This window comes from Oncorhynchus kisutch, linkage group LG23 (genome assembly GCF_002021735.2).
Source record: "Oncorhynchus kisutch isolate 150728-3 linkage group LG23, Okis_V2, whole genome shotgun sequence".
NCBI lineage: Eukaryota > Metazoa > Chordata > Actinopteri > Salmoniformes > Salmonidae > Oncorhynchus > Oncorhynchus kisutch.
The window spans coordinates 1,502,650-1,526,670 of record NC_034196.2 but is presented as its reverse complement, the minus strand read 5'-3'; the positions used below and the strand labels follow the sequence as shown (position 1 = coordinate 1,526,670).

The following is a 24,021-nucleotide window of genomic DNA, read 5'->3' as shown; positions in this document are numbered from 1 at the left end:
CTCCTTCTGGCGGGCCAGGCGCCTGCAGGCTGACTTTGTCAGTTGAACAGTGTTTCCTCCGACACATTGGTGCATTTGGCTTCCGGGTTAAGCGGGCGGGTGTTGAGAACTGCATTTAGGCGCGTCATGTTTCGGAGGATGCAGGACTCGACGTTCGCCTCTCACAAGCCTATTGGGGGGTTGCAGCAATGAGACAAGATCGTAACTGGATCAAAAGTAAATGTAATTTCAAAAGTAAATGTATAAATTGTTTACAATTCCTTACCAAATCAGACAAAAAATATTTTTAAACGTACAGATAGTCAGGGGCACACTCCAACGCTTACATCATTGACAAATTAAGCATTTGTGTTTAGTAAGTCCGCCAAATCAGAGGCAGAGGGATGAGTAGGGATGTTATCTTGATAAGTGCATGAATTGGACCGTTTTCATGTCCTGCCAAGCATTCAAAATGTAACGACTACTTTTGGGTGTCAGGGAAAATGTAAGGAGTAAAAAGTACATTATTTTCTTTAGGAATCAAAAATATAAATAGTAAAGTGCAGATACCCCCCAAAACTACTTAAGGAGTAGTTTAAAGTATTTTTACTGAATACTTTACATCACTGATTGAGACTAAAGTCTCTTTTACAAATGAGTCATGCACAATACAAAACAAGCATGTACAAAAGTAAAGTATAGATAACTTTTTATGGCTGCAGGGGCAGTATTGAGTAGCTTGGATGAAAAGGTGTCCATTGTAAATGGCCAGCTCCTCAGTCTCAGTTGCTAATATATCCATATTAGTATTAGTATTGGATAGAAAACACTAGAAAGTTTCTAAAACTATTTGAATTATGTCTGTGAGTATAACAGAACTCATATTGCAGGCTTGAGAAACCTGAGAAATTCCACTTCCTGTTTGGATTTTTTCTGGGGGTGGCAGATTTTCAACTAAGCTCTCATTGAAATTACAGCAAGATATGGATGAGTTTTCCCTTCCTATGACTTCCACTAGATGTCAACAGTCAATAGAACTTTGTCTGATGACTCGGATATGAAGGGGGGTCGAATGAGACAGGAAATAGTCACCACTGCCACGAGTAGACCATGCTTTCACCATGCACGTGCACAGGGGAAGGACCTGCGTTCCACCGGTCATCTGAAGTCATTCTAATTCTCCGGTTGGAATGTTATTCAAGATACTGTATATGTAAACAACATTCTAAAGATTGATTCAGTACATCGTTTGACATGTTTCTACTGACTGTTACGGAACCTTTGGACATTTCGTCACGTTATAGTGGACTCGCTTTGTGACTTTGGAATTGTTTACCAAAGTAGCTAATTGGACATGAATAATAGACATTTTCGAACAAATCAAGCATTTATTGTGGACCTGGGATTCCTAGGTCCACTTTTCATCAAAGGTAAGGAAACATTTATCATGTACTTTCTGGTTTCTGTTGACTCTTATTGTGGTTTGGTGGAGACCTAACATAATCGTTTGTAGTGCTTTTGCTGAAAAGCATATTTGAAATCGGACACTTTGGTGGGATTAACAACAACATTACCTTTAAAATGATATTAGACACATGTATGTTTTAGGAATTGTAATTATGAGATTTCTGTGGTTTTAATTTGGCGCCCTCTATTTTCACTGGTAGTTGTCATATCGATCCCGTTAGCGGGATTGCAGTCATAACAAGATAAACATAAATATAGACAATATACACATTTAAAAACACATTAAGATACAAAACACAGTCAATTAGAACACATTTTTATTTATTTCACCTTTATATAACCAGGTAGGCCAGTTGAGAACAAGTTCAAAATTAAAACTGCTACCTGGCCAAGATAAAGCAAAGCAGTGTGACAAAAACAACAACACAGAGTTACACATAAACAAACATAAAATCAATAATGCAACAGAAAAATCTATGTACAGTGTGTTCAAATGTGGAAGAGTAGGGAGGTAGGGCAATAAACAGGCCATAGAGGCGGAATAATTACGATTTAGAATTAACACTTGAGCGATAGATGTGCAGATGATGATGTGCAAGTAGAGATACGGGGGTGCAAAAGAGAAAAGGGATAAATACCAATATGGGGATGAGGTAGTTGGGTGTGCTATTTACAGATTGGCTGTGTACAGGTACAGTGATCGGTAAGTTGCTTTGACCACTGATGTATAAAATTAGAGAGGGAGATAAAAGACTCCAGCTTCAGTGATTTTTGCAATTCGTTCCAGTCATTGGCAGCAGAGAACTGGAAGGAAAGGCAGACAAAGGAAGTGAGGATGGCCAGTGCAATATACCTGCTGGAGCGTGTGCTACAGGTGACCAGTAAGCTGAGATAAGGCTTTACCTAGCAAAGACTCATAGATGACCTGGAGCCAGTGGGTATCGAGACGAAAATGTAGTGAGGGCCAGCCAACGAGAGCGTACAGGTCGCAGTGTTAGACTACATCCAATTTGCTGAGCAGGGTGTTTGAGGCTATTTTGTAAATGACATCGCCGAAGTCAAGGATCGGTAGGATAGTTCGTTTTACGAGGGTATGTTTGGCAGCATGAGTGAAGGAGGCTTTGTTGCGAAATAGGAAGCTGATTCTAGATTTAATTTTGGATTGGACATGGTTAATGTGAGTGTGGAAGGAGAGTTTACAGTTTAACCAGACACCTAGGTATTTGTTGTTGTCCACATATTCTAGGTCAGAACGATCCAGAGTCGTGATGCTAGTCGAGCAGGAGTGGGCAACAATCGGATGAAGAGCATGCATTTAGTTTCAGTAGCATTTAAAAGCAGTTGGAGGCCACAGAAAGAGAGTGTTGAAGCTCGTTTGGAGGTTTGTTAACACAGTGTCCAAAGAAGGGACATTTGTATACAGAATGGTGTCATCTGCGTAGAGGTGAATCAGAGATTCACCAGCTGCAAAAGCGGCATCATTGATATACACAGAAAAAAGAGCCGGCCCGAGAATTGAACCCTGTGGGACCCCCATAGAGACTGCCAGAGGTACGAACAACAGGCCCTACGATTTGACACACTAATCTCTATCTGAGAAGTAGTTGGTGAACCAGGTGAGGCAGTCATTTGAGAAACGAAAGCTATTGAGTCTGCCGATAAGAATGTATCAATGGCGGTTATGATATTGTTTAGGAACTTGAGCGTGGCTGAGGTGCAGGGTAGGGGTAGCAAGGAGGAAAGCAAGGCCAGCCGTGTAAAAATGCTTATTGACCAGCCGTGTAAAAATGCTTATTGAAATTCTTGATTATCGTGGATTTATTGGTGTTGACAGTGTTTCCTAGGAGGTGCTCTTATTCTCCATGTACTTTACAGTGTCCTGGAACTTTTTGGTGTTTATGCTACAGGATGCAAATTTCTGTTTAGAAAAGCTAGCCTTTGCTTTCCTAACTGGCTGTTTACATTGGTTCCTAACATCCCTGAAAAGTTGCATATTGCGAGGGCTATTCGATGCTAATGCTGTACGCCACAGGATGTTTTAGTCGCGAGTGAGTCTCGAGAGAACCATGGGCTATATCTGTTCTGAGTTATACATTTTTGAATGGGGAATGCTTATTTCAGATGGTGAGGAAAGCACTTTTAATTAATAACCAGGCATCCTCTACTGATGTTATGAGTTCAAAATCCTTCCAGGATACCCGGGCCAGGTCGATTAGAAAGGCCTGCTTGCTGAAGTGTTTTAGGGAGCGTTTGACAGTGATGAGGGGGGGGCGCAGGCAATGAGGCAGTGATCGCTGAGATCCTGGTTGACGACAGCAAAGGTGTATTTAGAGAGCAGGTTAGTCAGGATGATATCTATGAGGGTGCCCGGATTTAGGGTTGTACCTGGTAGGTTCCTTGATAATTTGTCTGAGATTGGGGGGGGGGATCTAGTTTAGATTGTAGGATGGCCGGGGTGCTAAGCATATCCCAGTTTAGGTCACCTAACAGTACGAACTCTGAAGATAAATGGGGGGCAATGAATTCATATATGGTGTCCAGGGCACAGCTGGGGGCTGAGGGGGTGTACAGGATGCAAATACACCTGCATTGCTTGCTGTTTGGGGTTTTAGGCTGGGTTTCTGTACAGCACTTTGAGATATCAGCTGATGTACGAAGGGCTATATAAATAAATTTGATTTGATTTGGTCTATAACAAGCGGCAACAGTGAGAGAGTTGGATTTGGGATTTTTTTTAAGTAGAAGCTCGAAGCTTTTGGCCACAGAAATGGGGATACGTCTACTGTAGCTAGAGTCCTTTTGAATGATAGGTTGATCCCAGATCAGTTTGTTGGCTACTGTCTTGCCAACTTCTACTGTGGTTGTAATGCCAAGACACAAACAGGCCACATAAGTTATCGGTTCCTCCACTCTGGGGGCAAGAGGTTATTTTAATTTTAGGGATCAGTTTTAACATTGAGGGTAGATTGTTGCTTCCATCAGTGTAATTGTCTGCATCATTTCCAATCCCCATATATTTTTGGGGGAAATGTATATATCTATAAACATACACACACACACTACCATTCAAAAGTTTGGGGTCACTTAGAAATGTCCTTGTTTTTTAAAGAAAAGCTAAATGTTGGTTGATTAAAATAACATGAAATTGATCCGAAATACAGTGTAGACATGGCTAATGTTGTAAATGAGTATTGTAGCTGGAAACGGCAGATTTTTATGGAATATCTACATAGGTGTACAGAGGCCCATTATCAGCAACCATCACTCCTGTGTTCCAATGGCACATTGTTAGCTTATACAAGTTTACCATTTTAAAAGGCTAATTGATCTTTAGAAAACCTTTTTGCAATTATGTTAGCACAGCTGAAAACTGTTGTCCTGATTAAAGAAGCAATAAAACTGGCCTTCTTTAGACTAGTTGAGTATCTGGAGCTTCATCATTTGTGGGTTCGATTGCAGGCTCAAAATGGCCAGAAACAAAGACCTTTCTTTTGAAACTCATCAGTCTATTCTCGTTCTGAGAAATGAAGGCTATTCCATGTGAGAAATTGCCAAGAAACGGAACATCTCGTACAATGATGTGTACTAATCCCTTCACAGAACAGCACAAACTGGCTCTAACCAGGATAGAAAGAGGACTGGGAGGCCCCGGTGCACAACTGAGCAAGAGGACAAGTACATTAGCGTGTCTAGTTTGAGAAACAGACCCTTCACAAGTCCTCAACTGGCAGCTTAAATAAATAGTACCCTCAAAACGGCAGTCTCAACGTCAACAGTGAAGAGGTGACTCCGGGATGCAGGCCTCCTAGGCAGTTGCTAAGAAAAAACCCTATCTCAGACTGGCCAATAAAAGATTAAGATGGGCAAAAAAACACATACACCGGATAGAGGAACTCTGCCTAGAATGCCAGCATCCCGGAGTCCCCTCTACACTGTTGACGTTGAGACTGTTGTTTTGCGGGTACTATTTAATGATCCCATGGCCATAGAGAGACTGGGACCCATCGTTCGAAAAGAGCACACAGTGCCACCCACAGAACAGAAGCAGATCAAATCAAATTCAATTGTATTAGTCACATGCACTGAATACAACAGGTGTAGACCTTACAGTGAAATGCTTACTTATGAATATGTCACTGGTGCTTCCTGCTTAAATTTTTGCTTGTAAGCAGGAATCAGGAGGATGGAATTATGGTCAGATTTGCCAAATGGAAGGCGAGGGAGAGCTTTGTATGCGTCTGTGTGTGTGGAGTATAGTTGGTCCAGAGTTATTTTCCCTCTGGTTGCACATTTAACATGCCGACAGAAATTTGGTTAAACTGATTTAAGTTTCATTAAAATCCCCAGCTACTAGGAGCACCGCCTCTGGGTGAGCGTTTTCTTGTTTGCATATTTTTATTTATTTATTTATTTTATTTTATTTCACCTTTATTTAACCAGGTAGGCAAGTTGAGAACAAGTTCTCATTTACAATTGCGACCTGGCCAAGATAAAGCAAAGCAGTTCGACAGATACAACGACACAGAGTTACACATGTAGTAAAACAAACATACAGTCAATAATACAGTATAAACAAGTCTATATACAATGTGAGCAAATGAGGTGAGAAGGGAGGTAAAGGGAAAAAAGGCCATGGTGGCAAAGTAAATACAATATAGCAAGTAAAACACTGGAATGGTAGTTTTTCAATGGACGAATGTGCAAAGTAGAAATCAAAATAATGGGGTGCAAAGGAGCAAAATAAATAAATTAAAATTAAATACAGTTGGGAAAGAGGTAGTTGTTTGGGCTAAATTATAGGTGGGCTATGTACAGGTGCAGTAATCTGTGAGCTGCTCTGACAGTTGGTGCTTAAAGCTAGTGAGGGAGATAAGTGTTTCCAGTTTCAGAGATTTTTGTAGTTCGTTCCAGTCATTGGCAGCAGAGAACTGGAAGGAGAGGCGGCCAAAGAAAGAATTGGTTTTCGGGGTAACTAGAGAGATATACCTGCTGGAGCATGTGCTACAGGTGGGAGATGCTATGGTGACCAGCGAGCTGAGATAAGGGGGGACTTTACCTAGCAGGGTCTTGTAGATGACATGGAGCCAGTGGGTTTGGTGACGAGTATGAAGCGAGGGCCAGCCAACGAGAGCGTACAGGTCGCAATGGTGGGCAGTATATGGGGCTTTGGTGATAAAACGGATTGCACTGTGATAGACTGCATCCAATTTGTTGAGTAGGGTATTGGAGGCTATTTTGTAAATGACATCGCCAAAGTCGAGGATTGGTAGGATGGTCAGTTTTACAAGGGTATGTTTGGCAGCATGAGTGAAGGATGCTTTGTTGCGAAATAGGAAGCCAATTCTAGATTTAACTTTGGATTGGAGATGTTTGATATGGGTCTGGAAGGAGAGTTTACAGTCTAACCAGACACCTAAGTATTTGTAGTTGTCCACGTATTCTAAGTCAGAGCCGTCCAGAGTAGTGATGTTGGACAGGCGGGTAGGTGCAGGTAGCGATCGGCTGAAGAGCATGCATTTAGTTTTACTTGTATTTAAGAGCAATTGGAGGCCACGGAAGGAGAGTTGTATGGCATTGAAGCTTGCCTGGAGGGTTGTTAACACAGTGTCCAAAGAAGGGCCGGAAGTATACAGAATGGTGTCGTCTGCGTAGAGGTGGATCAGGGACTCACCAACAGCAAGAGTGACCTCATTGATGTATACAGAGAAGAGAGTCGGTCCAAGAATTGAACCCTGTGGCACCCCCATAGAGACTGCCAGAGGTCCGGACAGCAGACCCTCCGATTTGACACACTGAACTCTATCAGAGAAGTAGTTGGTGAACCAGGCGAGGCAATCATTTGAGAAACCAAGGCTGTCGAGTCTGCCGATGAGGATGTGGTGATTGACGAAAGTCGAAAGTCGAAAGCCTTGGCCAGATCAATGAATACGGCTGCACAGTAATGTTTCTTATCGATGGCGGTTAAGATATTGTTTAGGACCTTGAGCGTGGCTGAGGTGCACCCATGACCAGCTCTGAAACCAGATTGCATAGCAGAGAAGGTATGGTGAGATTCGAAATGGTCGGTAATCTGTTTGTTGACTTGGCTTTCGAAGACCTTAGAAAGGTACGGTAGGATAGATATAGGTCTGTAGCAGTTTGGGTCAAGAGTGTCCCCCCCTTTGAAGAGGGGGATGACCGCAGCTGCTTTCCAATCTTTGGGAATCTCAGACGACACGAAAGAGAGGTTGAACAGGCTAGTAATAGGGGTGGCAACAATTTCGGCAGATCATTTTAGAAAGAAAGGGTCCAGATTGTCTAGCCCGGCTGATTTGTAGGGGTCCAGATTTTGCAGCTCTTTCAGAACATCAGCTGAATGGATCTGGGAGAAGGAGAAATGGGGAAGGCTTGGGGCGAGTTGCTGTTGGGGGTGCAGTGCTGTTGTCCGGGGTAGGAGTAGCCAGGTGGAAAGCATGGCCAGCCGTAGAAAAATGCTTATTGAAATTCTCAATTATGGTGGATTTATCAGTGGTGACAGTGTTTCCTATCTTCAGTGCAGTGGGCAGCTGGGAGGAGGTGTTCTTATTCTCCATGGATTACACACAGGTGGATTGTATTTATCATCATTAGTCATTTAGGTCGACATTGGATCATTCAGAGATTTGTATTAACTTAATTGAGAACTGTCCATTAATCACGGTACTCCATTCTGCTTGTTTGTTTTATCTGTTGGCCCCGTTGCCTAGTCTACGCCATTTTACCTGCTGTTGTTGTGCTAGCTGATTAGCTGTTGTCTCACCTACTGTTTTAGCTAGCTTTCCCAATTCAACACCTGTGATTACTGTATGCCTCGCTGTATGTCTCTCTCAAATGTCAATATGCCTTGTATACTGTTGTTCAGGTTAGTTATCATTGTTTTAGTTCACAATGGAGCCCCTAGTTCCACTCTTCATACCCCTGATAACTCCTTTGTCCCACCTCCCACACATGCGGTGACCTCACCCATTACTACCAGCATGTCCAGAGATACAACCTCTCTCATCATCACCCAGTGCCTGGGCTTACCTCCGCTGTACCCGCACCCCACCATACCCCTGTCTGCGCATTATGCCCTGAATATATTCTACCATGCCCAGAAACCTGCTCCTCTTATTCTCTGTCCCCAACGCTCTAGGCGACCAGTTTTGATAGCCTTTAGCCGCACCCTCATACTACTCCTTCTCTGTTCCGCGGGTGATGTGGAGGTAAACCCAGGCCCTGCATGTCCCCAGGCACCCTCATTTGTTGACTTCTGTGATCGAAAAAGCCTTGGTTTCATGCATGTCAACATCAGAAGCCTCCTCCCTAAGTTTGTCTTACTCACTGCTTTAGCACACTCTGCTAACCCTGATGTCCTTGCTGTGTCTGAATCCTGGCTCAGGAAGGCCACCAAAAATTCAGAGATTTCCATACCCAACTATAACATCTTCCGTCAAGATAGAACTGCCAAAGGGGGAGGAGTTGCAGTTTACTGCAGAGATAGCCTGCAAAGTAATGTCATACTTTCCAGGTCCATACCCAAACAGTTCGAACTACTAATTTTGAAAATTACTCTCTCCAGAAATAAGTCTCTCACGGTTGCCGCCTGCTACCGACCCCCCTCAGCTCCCAGCTGTGCCCTGGACACCATTTGTGAATTGATCGCCCCCCATCTAGCTTCAGAGTTTGTTCTGTTAGGTGACCTAAACTGGGATATGCTTAACACCCCGCCAGTCCTACAATCTAAGCTAGATGCCCTCAATCTCACACAAATCATCAAGGAACCCACCAGGTACAACCCTAACTCTGTAAACAAGGGCACCCTCATAGACGTCATCCTGACCAACTGGCCCTCCAAATACACCTCCGCTGTCTTCAACCAGGATCTCAGCGATCACTGCCTCATTGCCTGTATCCGCTACGGAGCCGCAGTCAAACGACCACCCCTCATCACTGTCAAACGCTCCCTAAAACACTTCTGTGAGCAGGCCTTTCTAATCGACCTGGCCCGGGTATCCTGGAAGGACATTGACCTCATCCCGTCAGTTGAGGATGCCTGGTCATTCTTTAAAAGTAACTTCCTCACCATTTTAGATAAGCATGCTCCGTTCAAAAAATGCAGAACTAAGAACAGATACAGCCCTTGGTTCACCCCAGACCTGACTGCCCTCGACCAGCACAAAAACATCCTGTGGCAGACTGCAATAGCATCGAATAGTCCCCGTGATATGCAACTGTTCAGGGAAGTCCGGAACCAATACACGCAGTCAGTCAGGAAAGCTAAGGCCAGCTTCTTCAGGCAGAAGTTTGCATCCTGTAGCTCCAACTCCAAAAAGTTCTGGGACACTGTGAAGTCCATGGAGAACAAGAGCACCTCCTCCCAGCTGCCCACTGCACTGAGGCTAGGTAACACGGTCACCACTGATAAATCCATGATTATCGAAAACTTCAATAAGCATTTCTCAACGGCTGGCCATGCCTTCCGCCTGGCTACTTCAACCTCGGCCAACAGCTCCGCCCCCCCCGCAGCTCCTCGCCCAAGCCTCTCCAGGTTCTCCTTTACCAAAATCCAGATAGCAGATGTTCTGAAAGAGCTGCAAAACCTGGACCCGTAAAAATCAGCTGGGCTTGACAATCTGGACCCTCTATTTCTGAAACTATCTGCCACCATTGTCGCAACCCCTATTACCAGCCTGTTCAACCTCTCTTTCATCTCGTCTGAGATCCCCAAGGATTGGAAAGCTGCCGCAGTCATCCCCCTCTTCAAAGGGGGAGACACCCTGGACCCAAACTGTTACAGACCTATATCCATCCTGCCCTGCCTATCTAAGGTCTTCGAAAGCCAAGTCAACAAACAGGTCACTGACCATCTCGAATCCCACCGTACCTTCTCCGCTGTGCAATCTGGTTTCCGAGCCGGTCATGGGTGCACCTCAGCCACACTCAAGGTACTAAACGATATCATAACCGCCATCGATAAAAGACAGTACTGTGCAGCCGTCTTCATCGACCTTGCCAAGGCTTTCGACTCTGTCAATCACCATATTCTTATCGGCAGACTCAGTAGCCTCGGTTTTTCGGATGACTGCCTTGCCTGGTTCACCAATTACTTTGCAGACAGAGTTCAGTGTGTCAAATCGGAGGGCATGCTGTCCGGTCCTCTGGCAGTCTCTATGGGGGTGCCACAGGGTTCAATTCTCGGGCCGACTCTTTTCTCTGTGTATATCAATGATGTTGCTCTTGCTGCGGGCGATTCCCTGATCCACCTCTACGCAGACGACACCATTCTATATACTTTCGGCCCGTCTTTGGACACTGTGCTATCTAACCTCCAAACAAGCTTCAATGCCATACAACACTCCTTCCGTGGCCTCCAACTGCTCTTAAACGCTAGTAAAACCAATGCTTTTCAACCGGTCGCTGCCTGCACCTGCATGCCCGACTAGCATCACCACCCTGGATGGTTCCGACCTAGAATATGTGGACGTCTATAAGTACCTAGGTGTCTGGCTAGACTGCAAACTCTCCTTCCAGACTCATATCAAACATCTCCAATCGAAAATCAAATCAAGAGTCGGCTTTCTATTCCGCAACAAAGCCTCCTTCACTCACGCCGCCAAGCTTACCCTAGTAAAACTGACTATCCTACCGATCCTCGACTTCGGCGATGTCATCTACAAAATGGCTTCCAACACTCTACTCAGCAAACTGGATGCAGTCTATCACAGTGCCATCCGTTTTGTCACTAAAGCACCTTATACCACCCACCACTGCGACTTGTATGCTCTAGTCGGCTGGCCCTCGCTACATATTCGTCGCCAGACCCACTGGCTCCAGGTCATCTACAAGTCTATGCTAGGTAAAGCTCCGCCTTATCTCAGCTCACTGGTCACGATGGCAACACCCATCCGTAGCACGCGCTCCAGCAGGTGTATCTCACTGACCATCCCTAAAGCCAACACCTCATTTGGCCGCCTTTCGTTCCAGTACTCTGCTGCCTGTGACTGGAACAAATTGCAAAAATCGCTGAAGTTGGAGACTTTTATCTCCCTCACCAACTTCAAACATCAGCTATCTGAGCAGCTAACCGATCGCTGCAGCTGTACATAGTCTATTGGTAAATAGCCCACCCTTTTCACCTACCTCATCCCCGTACTGTTTTTATTTATTTACTTTTCTGCTCTTCTGCACACCAATATCTCTACCTGTACATGACCATCTGATCTTTTATCACTCCAGTGTTAATCTGCAAAATTGTAATTATTTGCCTACCTCCTCATGCCTTTTGCACACATTGTATATAGACCCCCCCTTTGTTTTCTACTGTGTTATTGACTTGTTAATTGTTTACTCCATGTGTAACTCTTTGTTGTATGCTCACACTGCTATGCTTTATCTTGGCCAGGTCGCAGTTGCAAATGAGAACTTGTTCTCAACTAGCCTACCTGGTTAAATAAAGGTGAAATAAAATAAATAAATAAAATAAGGGGGCTGAATAATTTTGCACGCCCAATTTTTCAGTTTTTGATTTGTTAAAAAAAATTGAAATATCCAATAAATGTTGTTCCACTTCATGATTGTGTCCCACTTGTTGTTGATTCTTCACAAAAAAATACAGTTTTATATCTTTATGTTTGAAGCCTGAAATGTGGCAAAAGGTCACAAAGTTCAAGGGGGCCGAATACTTTCGCAAGGCACTGTATCAACCCGTTTACATTGAAGACATGTCGCTAACATCTTTATCTTTATTCTTTGAAGTGATTAACTAATGCTTCCTCACTAGTCTATGCTATATGTACAGAGAGAAGCCCAACCTGAGTCCCCAAGATGGGGCTATCATTTAGCAGAGACAGTCCTGGTAGCTGGTTCTCCCTGAGCTCCACTGTTATAGTGAGACAGCAGATTTGGCCCCTCTGTGATATGGGGATTCTCTGGAGCTATAGTCAGTAACTCCGGCTCTGAATGGCTTGGCTGCAGTCTGCAGACTACACGGCTTCGTCACAACACTGCTTTTGCATACAGTAGCAATCTGAGGGAGTGCAATACTCCATTCTATTATCACAATTATACATTCATCTCAAATGTACATTGTTATCCATGTAAACCAAAGTAGTTAGAGATAAGCAGTTATGAGTCTTTAAGTGAAATAACGGCCTAACAATATTGGACTAGCAACACGAGAGAAAAATAACACACTGCAAAATCTTTATTCTAGTAGCAAAGCTATAAGACAAATATTTTCAGACATCCAGAAACATTTTGATGCTGTGGTGTCTACCAAGCAAACCGGGAACATTCCCAGGGCATTAGCTAACATGGACTGGTGGAAGAGATGCCACTGTCTCTGTCTATGACAGTGGAGGGAGGGGACTGATGGAAGAGCTGCCACTTTGTCTCTGACCGCAGAGGGAGGGAGGGGACTGGTGGAAGAGATGCCACTGTCTCTGTCTATGACAGTGGAGGGAGGGGACTGATGGAAGAGCTGCCACTTTGTCTCTGACCGCAGAGGGAGGGAGGGGACTGGTGGAAGAGATGCCACTGTCTCTGTCTATGACAGTGGAGGGAGGGGACTGGTGGAAGAGATGCCACTGTCTATTAAATAAATGATAGAGAAGAAGCATAGAATCAAAGGAGAAAGTTAAAGGTTCTCTGTAGAAAGACAGAAGGCTCTGGAATGTGTTTGATGGAGGAGAGGAGAGGGACGTATTGATACAGGAAAGACAGATGGACATCTGTGTATTGATGAAAGTTGAGGTTTCAGGTCAGGAGGTGAGGACAGAGTCTCTAAAGAGATAAATAAATGTTTGGTATCCTGTTACCCTCTTTATTAGCTTCCTGTAGAGCCATAAAATGTAAGGATTGGAGAGAAGGAGGAGTGTCTTAAGTGGGATATAAATATCTGGATTGGACAAATGTTGTGTTGTCTGATTATAGCTGTACAGAACCTTTGGGCAGAACTTGGTTAAAACTTCTCTAGTGTCTGAGTTATTTACTCTGAAAATTAAGAACCTAACAATAGGGAAGGAGGGGACTGAAGGAAGGGGGAGGCACTGATTTAAATGCCTGGAGCCAGGCTGAGCCAGGCTGAAGGAATGTCAGGAATGCTGGAGACAGCTGCTCCAGACTGCAGTAGGTCCTGGCAGCAGTGGAATCCAGCTGCAGCCGCAGCAGATCTCCCTTATTCAACAGAAAGGGCTAATTTAATGATGGACTGCAGCGTTAGGGACATTATGACAGCAGAGGACTGTGTTTGTCCCTCCCCTGTGATAATGTACTATAGTACTGGTAATGCAACAGTTTGGTGTGTGACTAATTGAGTGCCCACTGCCTTTCCCTCTCACTGACTAGCTGCACATAGGGTTTGGATACTGTGTGTCACTTTCTTTCACTCACGGTTTGGTTACACTGAAATAACTATGAGAGAGAGAGAGAGATACTGCAGTAAGCAGTATCCATCCTGTTTCTATTGCTATTGTGACAGATCATACAGATTTCCTGTCACTGCAGTTTTGTATTATGTTTGTTATCAACCATCTGTGTAAAACCATGGAATATGATTTCCTGTCTCTAACGTTCTTTACCATGACACGTTGTTCCTATGCCAGGCACAGCTGTGCAAACTGGATGTGTGGACTAACATGTGTGTTGGCTCCCAAGAAAATATTTAGTATGCCCAAAAGCATGCAGCCAGCGATGGGAGAGATATTTACATATCGGCCTGTGCCAGAGATGAACCAGAGATTAGACTTTGGCAACGGCACAGGTGCTTCTCCGTGCTTCTACACCTGCATTGCTTGCTGTTTGGGGTTTTAGGCTGGGTTTCTGTACAGCACTTTGAGATATCAGCTGATGTACGAAGGGCTATATAAATAAATTGGATTTGATTTGCTACAGTTTGTGCCTGCAGGTCTGCAGTAGCTGGACTGCTTTATTGAGCTTGCCTGGCTTAATGGACCAATAGAAGAGTCCTGGAAATGTAAATCCCACCCATCTGGCAGTCCAGACCAAACGTTCAAAGGTCTGCCTCAGAGAGAGGGCCACTGTAAACACTTTTCTGTTCTCTCAACAGTAAAACACTGGTGGTCGGAGAACGTCTCTGGGGCTGCTGTATTGATCCTACTGTAGGACTCATTGCGGGTCATTAGCGGGTCATTAGCGGGTCATTAGCGGGTCATTGCGGGTCATTAGCGGGTCATTAGCAGCACTAGCGGGTCAAATTAAGGACTACATGAACAAGTCACTCAGAAAAACAAATCATGACTCTCAAGTCAGTAAAAAGAGTTGTTCAAAAATAGCAATGCATTCATTCACAAAGAGTCATTCACAATCTAGTCCGGCCACAACTATATCTCGTTTCAAATGTATCAAGAAATAATTGTATTTGTATGCCTAGCAATCAACAAATGTACATTGTTTAAAGTATACATTTACAAGTCTCAGCTCCAATAAGCCCCCTATTGTTAACATGTGAATGAGAGGATTGTTGAATAATGGCTCATTCCAGTTTTCAGTTCATCGTTTGCAGGTACATGCTCTGGGCATTACTGACTCGAATGAATGAAATGAGCCGAAAGATGTGTTCTTTTGACTGAACAAGATGAAAAGATCAGTCAGTAAAAAGAGCCGAGCTTCCCATCACTATTTGGTTCACTCGGCTCTCAGCTGCGAGACATACATCATTGTTTTACAGACCAAGAGTGTCCACATAGACTCTTCCCACTAACCATTTGTTTAATATAAACATTGTTCCAAAAATATTACAGTATTAACTAAACGTGTTTACTTTACTAGAAGTATCCAAACGTTTGGTGGCACAGAAAGAAAAGAAAATGTTGTGAGCCTGGTAAAATAATCTGTGTTATTGTGGAGGCTATAGCAATATTTTTTTAATTAATTTCATAAACTATATTGGATATAATGCATGCCTGTAAAGATTCCTGGTTCAAATCAACCCAAGATGATGAGCCCTGTAGATTGGACAATGTGAATGACAAGGTGGCCCTCTACATTGCCACATTCTTCCAAGAGCCCACTGAGTTTGAATTAAGACGTCAAGTGTGGTAAATGAGCACACACACACACACACACACACACACACACACACACCAGCTTGATTTTTTAGCAACCGAGTAAGCCCTGGTGCACTCTGTCTCTCATTATATTCTTTATTTTTCCATGCTTGTCCTATGGGTGTGAAGAGTTGACAAATCAGAACTGAGGAAGATAGTTACGGTGGAAACCTGATGCTGCGCTGACTTCTCTCTCCTGCCCAAACTGTGCTGTTGTGTGTTTCACTGCCTCTTAACCCCCTTACCCCAAATAAGTTGCCCCTGATCATAGATCTAGCATTGTACCCAATCCCAATTTTAACTCCCTCTATCTCTTTGTGTCTCTCTCCCCCACACCCCACACACACAGGCACACAATATAATTTTTAAATAAAATGTAATCAAATTTCATTGGTCAAATACACATTATTAGCAGATGTTATTGCGGGTGTAGCGAAATGCTTGTGATTCTAGCTCCGACAGTGCAGTAATATCTACAAGTAATATCTAACAAATTACACAATACATACCTAATACACACAAATCTAAGTAGGAATGAATTAAGGTTATATACATATGGATGAGCGATGTCAGAGCGGAATGGACTAAGATACAGTAGAATAGTATAGAAAACAGTATATACACATGAGATGAGTAATGATAGATATGTTAACATTAAGTGACTAAGATACCTTAGAATAGATTAGAAAACATTATATACTGTAGAGTACATATGAGATGAGTAATGATAGATATGTTAACATTAAGTGACTAAGATACCTTAGAATAGATTAGAAAACATTATATACTGTAGAGTACATATGAGATGAGTAATGCCAGATATGTTAACATTAAGTGACTAAGATACCTTAGAATAGATTAGAAAACATTATATACTGTACAGTACATATGAGATGAGTAATGCCAGATATGTTAACATTAAGTGACTAAGATACCTTAGAATAGATTAGAAAACATGATATACTGTACAGTACATATGAGATGAGTAATGCCAGATATGTTAACATTAAGTGACTAAGATACCTTAGAATAGATTAGAAAACATTATATACTGTACAGTACATATGAGATGAGTAATGCCAGATATGTTAACATTAAGTGACTAAGATACCTTAGAATAGATTAGAAAACATTATATACTGTAGAGTACATATGAGATGAGTAATGCCAGATATGTTAACATTAAGTGACTAAAATACCTTAGAATAGATTAGAAAACATTATATACTGTACAGTACATATGAGATGAGTAATGCCAGATATGTTAACATTAAGTGACTAAGATACCTTAGAATAGATTAGAAAACATGATATACTGTACAGTACATATGAGATGATTAATGCCAGATATGTTAACATTAAGTGACTAAGATACCTTAGAATAGATTAGAAAACATTATATACTGTAGAGTACATATGAGATGAGTAATGCCAGATATGTTAACATTAAGTGACTAAGATACCTTAGAATAGATTAGAAAACATTATATACTGTACAGTACATATGAGATGAGTAATGCCAGATATGTTAACATTAAGTGACTAAGATACCTTAGAATAGATTAGAAAACATTATATACTGTAGAGTACATATGAGATGAGTAATGATAGATATGTTAACATTAAGTGACTAAGATACCTTAGAATAGATTAGAAAACATTATATACTGTAGAGTACATATGAGATGAGTAATGCCAGATATGTAAACATTATTAAAGTGACTAGTGTTCTATTCCTTAAAGTGGCCAGTGATTCTTAGTCTATGACGATAGGCAGCTGCCTCTAATGTGCCAGTGATGGCTGTTTAACAGTCTGATGGCCTTGCGATAGAAGCTGTTTTTTAGTCTCTCGGTCCCAGTTTTGATGCAGCTGTACTGACCTCGCCTTCTGAATGACAGTGGTGTGAACAGGCAGTGGCTCAGGTGGTTGATGTCCTTGATGATCTTTTTGGCCTTCCTGTGACATCGTGTGCTGTAGGTGTCCTGGGGGGCAGTTAGTTTGTCCCCGGTAATGCGTTGGGCAAACCACACCACGCTCTAGAGAGCCTTGCGGTTGCGGCCGGTGCAGTTGCCGTACCAGGTGGCGATACAGCCAGAGATGATGCTTTCAATTGTGCATCTGTAAAAATCTGTGAGTGTTTTAGGTGACAAGCCAAATTTCTTTAGCCTCCTGAAGTTGAAGAGGCTTTGTTGTGCCTTCTTAACCACACTGTCTGTGTGGGTGGTCCATTTCAGTTTGTTAGTGATGTATACACCATGGAACTTGAAGCTTTCCACCTTCTCCACTTCGGTCCCGTTTATGTGGATAGGGGCATGCTCCCTCTGCTGTTTCCTGAAGTCCACGATCATCTCCTTTTGTTTTGTTGACGTTGAGTGAGAGGTTGTTTTCCAGGCACCACAATCCCAGAGCCCTCACATCCTCCCTATAGGCTGTCTCGTTATCGTTGGTAATCAAGCCTACTACTGTTGTGTCGTCTGCAAACCACTTTATCTCTATACTGATGTGTAGCTTGTTTTATTGTCTTGCGGAGTGAATAACTACACTGTTTATATTCTGCCATTATTGCCAGTCACTTTGCCATGGTCAAATGATGTGGTAGCAGTAAGTGTTGTAATGATGCTCTTATATGGTTACATACAGTATGTGTTAACTGTTGTTACTTCTATTGTCAATTCTGTTAATGTTGTTACCAACTTTGCCATTTTTATTTTATGTACAAAAGTATTGTTTTTATTACATTTATATTCCAGGGAGAACTTCACATATACAGCATTAGCTTGCAGTCAGTGTTCCAATTCATCCCAAAGGTGTTTGATGGGGTTGAGGTCAGAGCTCTGTGCACGCCAGTCAAGTTCTTCCACATCGATTTCGTCAAACCATTTCTGTATGGACCTTGCTTTGAGCATGGGGACATTATAATGTTAAAACAGGAAAGGGCCTTCCCCAAACTGTTGTCACAAAGTTGGAAACACAAAATCGTCTAGAATTTCATTGTATGCTTTAGCGTTAACATTTCCCTTCACTGGAACTAAGAAGTCTAGCCCAAACCATAAAAAACAGCCCCAGACCATTATTCCTCCTCCACCAAACTTTACCGTTGGCACAGTGCATTCGGGCAGGTAGCATTTTCATGGGATCCGCCAAATCCAGATCTCTGGATCACTGCAGAGAACGAACGTGTTACCGCTGCTCCAGAGTCCAATGGCGGCAAGCTTTGCACCACTCCAGCCGACGCTTGGCATTGTGCATGGTGATTTTAGACTTGAGTGTTTCACCTTGGCCATGGAAAACCATTTCATGAAGCACCCGACGAACAGTTCTTGTGCTGACGTTGCTTCCAGAGGCAGTTTGGAACTCGGAGTGAGTGTTGCAACCAAGGGCAGACAATTTTTACACGCTACGCGGTCACGTTCTGCGATCATGCGTGGCCTACCACTTCGCAGCTGAGCCGCTGTTGCTCCACTTCACAATAAAAGCACTTACAGTTGACCAGGGCAGAAAAGTGACTTGTTGGAAAGGTGGCATTCTTTGACGGTGCCATATTGAAAGTCACTTAGCTCTTAAGTACGGGCCATTCTACTGTCAATGTTTTCGGATGGAGATTGCATGGCTGTGTGCTCAATTTTATACACCTGTCAGCAACGGGTGGGGTTGAAATAGCCGAATCCACTCATTTGAAGGCGTGTCCACATACTTTTGATTATATATAGTGTATTTCACAGTACTATTTTGCTTACTGTAAAACATTACATAATCCCTGTAAATTTACAGTGGAGATGCTGTAATATATTTTACAGGAAGGAAAATAGTAATTTTAAAATATATTACAGTATCTCTGCTGTACAGCAATATTACAGCATTATGCTGGGAACTGGTTACAGGGGAAAGTTGTACATGAGAACAGCGAGGGCATGAGAGCATCTGTACCTTATTGTAACAAAATGATCGTGTTATGAGTTTTCAACTCTTCATTGTGAAGGGAAGGAAAATAGTTCTGTCATTGTGGAGTAAACAGCTGCAAGGAAAACAGGAAGAGGGGTCCCGTGTGGCTCAGTTGGTAGAGCATGGCCCTTGCAACACCAGGGTTGTAGGATAGATTCCCATGGGGGACCTGTATGAAAAAAAATACGAAAATGTATGCACTCAATTCTATAAGCTGCTCTGGATAAGAGCATCTACTAATTTACCAAAATGCAAATGTCGACTGCAGAGGAAAACTGAGTGACACATAGGGAGATGCAGAGCAGCAGGAGCTACAGGAGCATTAGACTCTATACATGAAAGCATCAATGCAACATGCAGAATCAAGTAATATTAGATTGTTCTGTCAAGCTCAGCCTTTTGTCTTGACAGACAAAATATTAAATCATGTAGTCTGATTAAATCTTATCTCCATCTAATACAACATTAAATATAGGATCCAATGCAACGGCAAATGTAATTAAACGCAACATTAGGCTACATTTGTAATCCATTGTAATGACACTAGTTGGGCTATTTGTGTAGTAAGCACAGGAATCATTGATACTTGCCCATGGTGCAAGAGAGGTTGGAAATGCAATAATGTCTGTACATAAAGCATAACAAAGCCTATTCCCATAGAATCTCCGGCTTTTTCAAACTTCACTATTAAAATCAGATCTGATATCCGGCAAGTTAACATATTTTGAACATTTTGCACATTCATGTTGATCAATCGATCAATCAGTGAAATAAAGGTATAAAAGGGAGAGCAATGCTAGCTGGGTAAATGGAATGAGTGACTCACAGAGGAGTGAAATGACACCATAGGAGGGTTATCTCTCTTTCTCCTCTCTCCTTCTCTTTCTTTTCCTCTCCCTCTCTCTCTGTACCCCTCTATCTCTCTTCTCTTTCTCTCTCTTTACCTCCCTCTGTTTAAACTTCATTACCCCATATCTAAACTCCGATGTCCAAGAATGACATCCTCACATTCACCTAAATGTCAGAAGTCAGAGCTGTGGCATTCAGCCTCATACACACACACACACACACACACACACACACACACTCTCTATCACCACAAATATCTTACCTCTTCCCACTGATGTATGTATCTGATGAGTCGGGAAAGTCTCAGCAGCCTCAGAAGAGACAGAATCTTAGTAAACCTAACGATCCTCAGCGCCCTCGCCGTCTTGTACACCTCTGAGTCAAACCCCTTTTCCACTATTAGAAATATATAATCCACTGGTATGGACGAGAGGAAGTCGACCACAAACCAGCTCTTCAGGTAGTTCATCTTGATGACCTTGGGGTCCAGGATGATCTCGGAGCTCTCCTCGTTGACGATTCCAGTGCGAAAGTTCATGACCAGATCCACGAGGAAGATTGTGTCTGATGCTACGTTGAATATTAGCCAGGTGGTGGTGGTCTGCTCCGAGAAGAAGGTTATTCCTACAGGAATGATGATCAGGTTCCCCATCATCATGACCAGCATTACCAAGTCCCAGTAGAACCTAAAACAGACAGAAATGGGTCATCAAATAGTATGGCTTTAAGTACAGTACACACAAAGGGGATTGTACCAATAGAACCTACAACAAACAGAGAATGTGTAAAAAAAAACTATGGTTTCAGAATCTAGAATAGACACATAACATGTCAAAATATGGCTTTACATATGAACGGTACACATACAAAGAATTAAACATAGAACAAACAGACAGCATGTAAGAACATTAACCAAATCAAAACTTTATTTGTCACATGCGCCATGCATGTAGACCTTACCGTGAAATGCTGACTTACAAGCCCTTAACCAACAGTGCAGTTCTTGATGAGTTAAGAAAATATTTACCAAATAAACAAAAGTAAAAAGTTGTGTGCGGGGGTAGAGGTAAGTTGAGGTAATTAGTACATGTAGGTAAGGGTGAAGTGACTATGCATAGACAATAAACAGTGAGTAGCAGCAGTGTACAAAACAAATGAAGGGAGGGGGGGGTCAATGTAAATAGTCTGGTGGCCATTTCATTAATTGTTCAGCAGTCTTATGGCTTGGGGGAAGAAGCTGTTAAGGAGCCTTTTGGTCCAAGACTTGGCGCCCCGGTACCGCTTGCCGTACGGAAGCAGAAAAAAACAGTTTATGACTTGGGTGACTAAAGTCTCTAACAATTTTATGGGCTTTCCTTTGACACCGCCTATGATATAGGTCACGGATGGCAGGAAGCTTGGCCACAGTGATGTACTGGGAATAGACACATAACATTTATATACACTAAGATTGGAGTCATTAAAACTCACTTTTCAACCACTCCACAATTTTCTTGTTAACAAACTGTATTTTTGGCAAGTCGGTTCGGACATCTACTTTGTGCATGACACAAGTCATTTTTCCAACAATTGTTTACAGACAGATTATTTCACGTATAATTCACTGTATCACAATTCCAGTGGGTCAGAAGTTTACATACGCTAAGTTGACTGTGCCTCTAAACAGCTTGGAAAATTCCAGAAAATTATGTAATGGCTTTAGAAGCTTCTTATAGGCTAATTGACATCATTTGAGCCAATTGGAGGTGTACCTGTGGATGTATTTCAAGGCCTACCTTCAAACTCAGTGCCTCTGTGCTTGACATAATGGGAAATTCGAAAGAAATCATTGACCTCAGAAAAAAAATTGTAGACCTCCACAAGTCTGATTCATCCTTGGGAGCAATTTCCAAATGCCTGATGGTACCACGTTCATCTGCACAAACAATAGTACGCAAGTATAAACACCATAGGACCACACAGCCATCGTACCACTCAGGAAGGAGAGGCTTTCTGTCTCCTAGAGATTAACATACTTTGGGGTGAAAAGTGCAAATCAAACCCAGAACAACAGCAAAGGACCTTGTGAAGATGCTGGAGGAAATAGGTACAAAAGTATCTACACTGCTCAAAAAAATAAAGGGAACACTTAAACAACACAATGTAACTCCAAGTCAATCACACTTCTGTGAAATCAAACTGTCCACTTAGGAAGCAACACTGATTGACAATACATTTCACATGCTGTTGTGCAAATGGAATAGACAACAGGTGGAAATTATAGGCAATTAGCAAGACACCCCCAATAAAGGAGTGGTTCTGCAGGTGGTGACCAGACCACTTCTCAGTTCCTATGCTTCCTGGCTGATGTTTTGGTCACTTTTGAATGCTGGCGGTGCTTTCACTCTAGTGGTAGCATGAGAAAGAGTGGAGTCTACAACCCACACAAGTGGCTCAGGTAGATGCTTTAGTCCAGCTCTGGGAGGAGATCCCCCAGGAGACCATCCGCCACCTCATCAGGAGCATGCCCAGGCATTATAGGGAGGTCATACAGGCACGTGGAGGCCACACACACTACTGAGCCTTATTTTGACTTGTTTTAAGGACATTACATCAAAGTTGGATCAGCCTGTAGTGTGCTTTACCACTTTAATTTTGAGTGTGACTTTCTAATCCTGACCTCCATGAGTTGATCAATTTGATTTCCATTGATAATTTTTGTGTGTCAGCACATTCAACTATGTAAAGAAAAAAGTATTTAATAAGAATATTTCATTCATTCAGATCTAGGATGTGTTATTTTAGTGTTCCCTTTATTTTTTTGAGCAGTGTATATCCACAGTAAAACGAGTCCTATATCGACATAACCTGAAAGGCCGCTCAGCAAGGAAGAAGTCACTGCTACAAAACCGCCATAAAAAACACCAGACTATGGTTTGCATAGTCTGTTGGGATGGTATGCGAATTGGAGTGGGTCTAGGGTATCCGGTAGGATGCTGTTGATGTGAGCCATGACCAGCCTTTCAAAGCACTCGTTTAGGCAGGTTACCTTTGCTTCCTTGGGCACAAGGACTACGGTGGTCTGCTTGAAACATGTAGGTATTACAGACTCGGTCAGGTAGAGGTTGAAAATGTCAGTGAAGACACTTGCCAGTTGGTCCGTGCATGCTTGGAGTACACGTCCTGGTAATCTGTCTGGACCCGTGGCTTTGTGAATGTTTACCTGTTTAAAGGTCTTGCTCACATTGGCTACCGAGAGCGTTATCACACAGTCATCCAGAAATTTGGGTGCTCTCGTGCATGCTTCAGTGTTGCTTGCCTCGAAGCGAGCATAAAAGGCATTTAGCTCGTCTGGAAGGCTTGCGTCACTGGGCAGCTCGCATCTGAGTATCCCATTGTAGTCCGTAATAGTTTTCAAGCCCTGCCCCATTTAACGAGCATCAGAGCCAATCTTAATCCTGTATTAACGCTTTGCTTGTTTGATGGTTCGTCTGAGGGCATAGCGGGATTTTTTACAAGCGTCCGGATTAGAGTCCCGCTTCTTGAAAGCAGCAGCTCGATGTGGATGTTGCCTGTAATCCATTACTTCTTGTTGGGATATGTAGGTACGGTCACTGTGGAGACGACGTCGTCGATGGACTTATTGATGAAGCCGATGACTGAGGTGGTGTACTCCTCAATGCCATTGGATGAATACCGGAACATATTCCAGTCTGTGCTAGTGAAACAATCTTGTAG

At 42.8% G+C, this 24,021-nt stretch overlaps 1 protein-coding gene across 1 annotated transcript in view; it reads right to left on the bottom strand.

The window, feature by feature from the left end:
* The window catches only part of LOC109868709 (potassium/sodium hyperpolarization-activated cyclic nucleotide-gated channel 1-like), a 185,814-nt gene that overhangs the window by 139,700 nt on the left and 22,093 nt on the right, over positions 1-24,021 (bottom strand). The window contains exon 2 of the mRNA XM_020458430.2: positions 20,567-20,990. Within this exon, the coding sequence (XP_020314019.2) occupies positions 20,567-20,990 (424 nt within the window). The remainder of the gene's footprint in view (positions 1-20,566; positions 20,991-24,021) is intronic.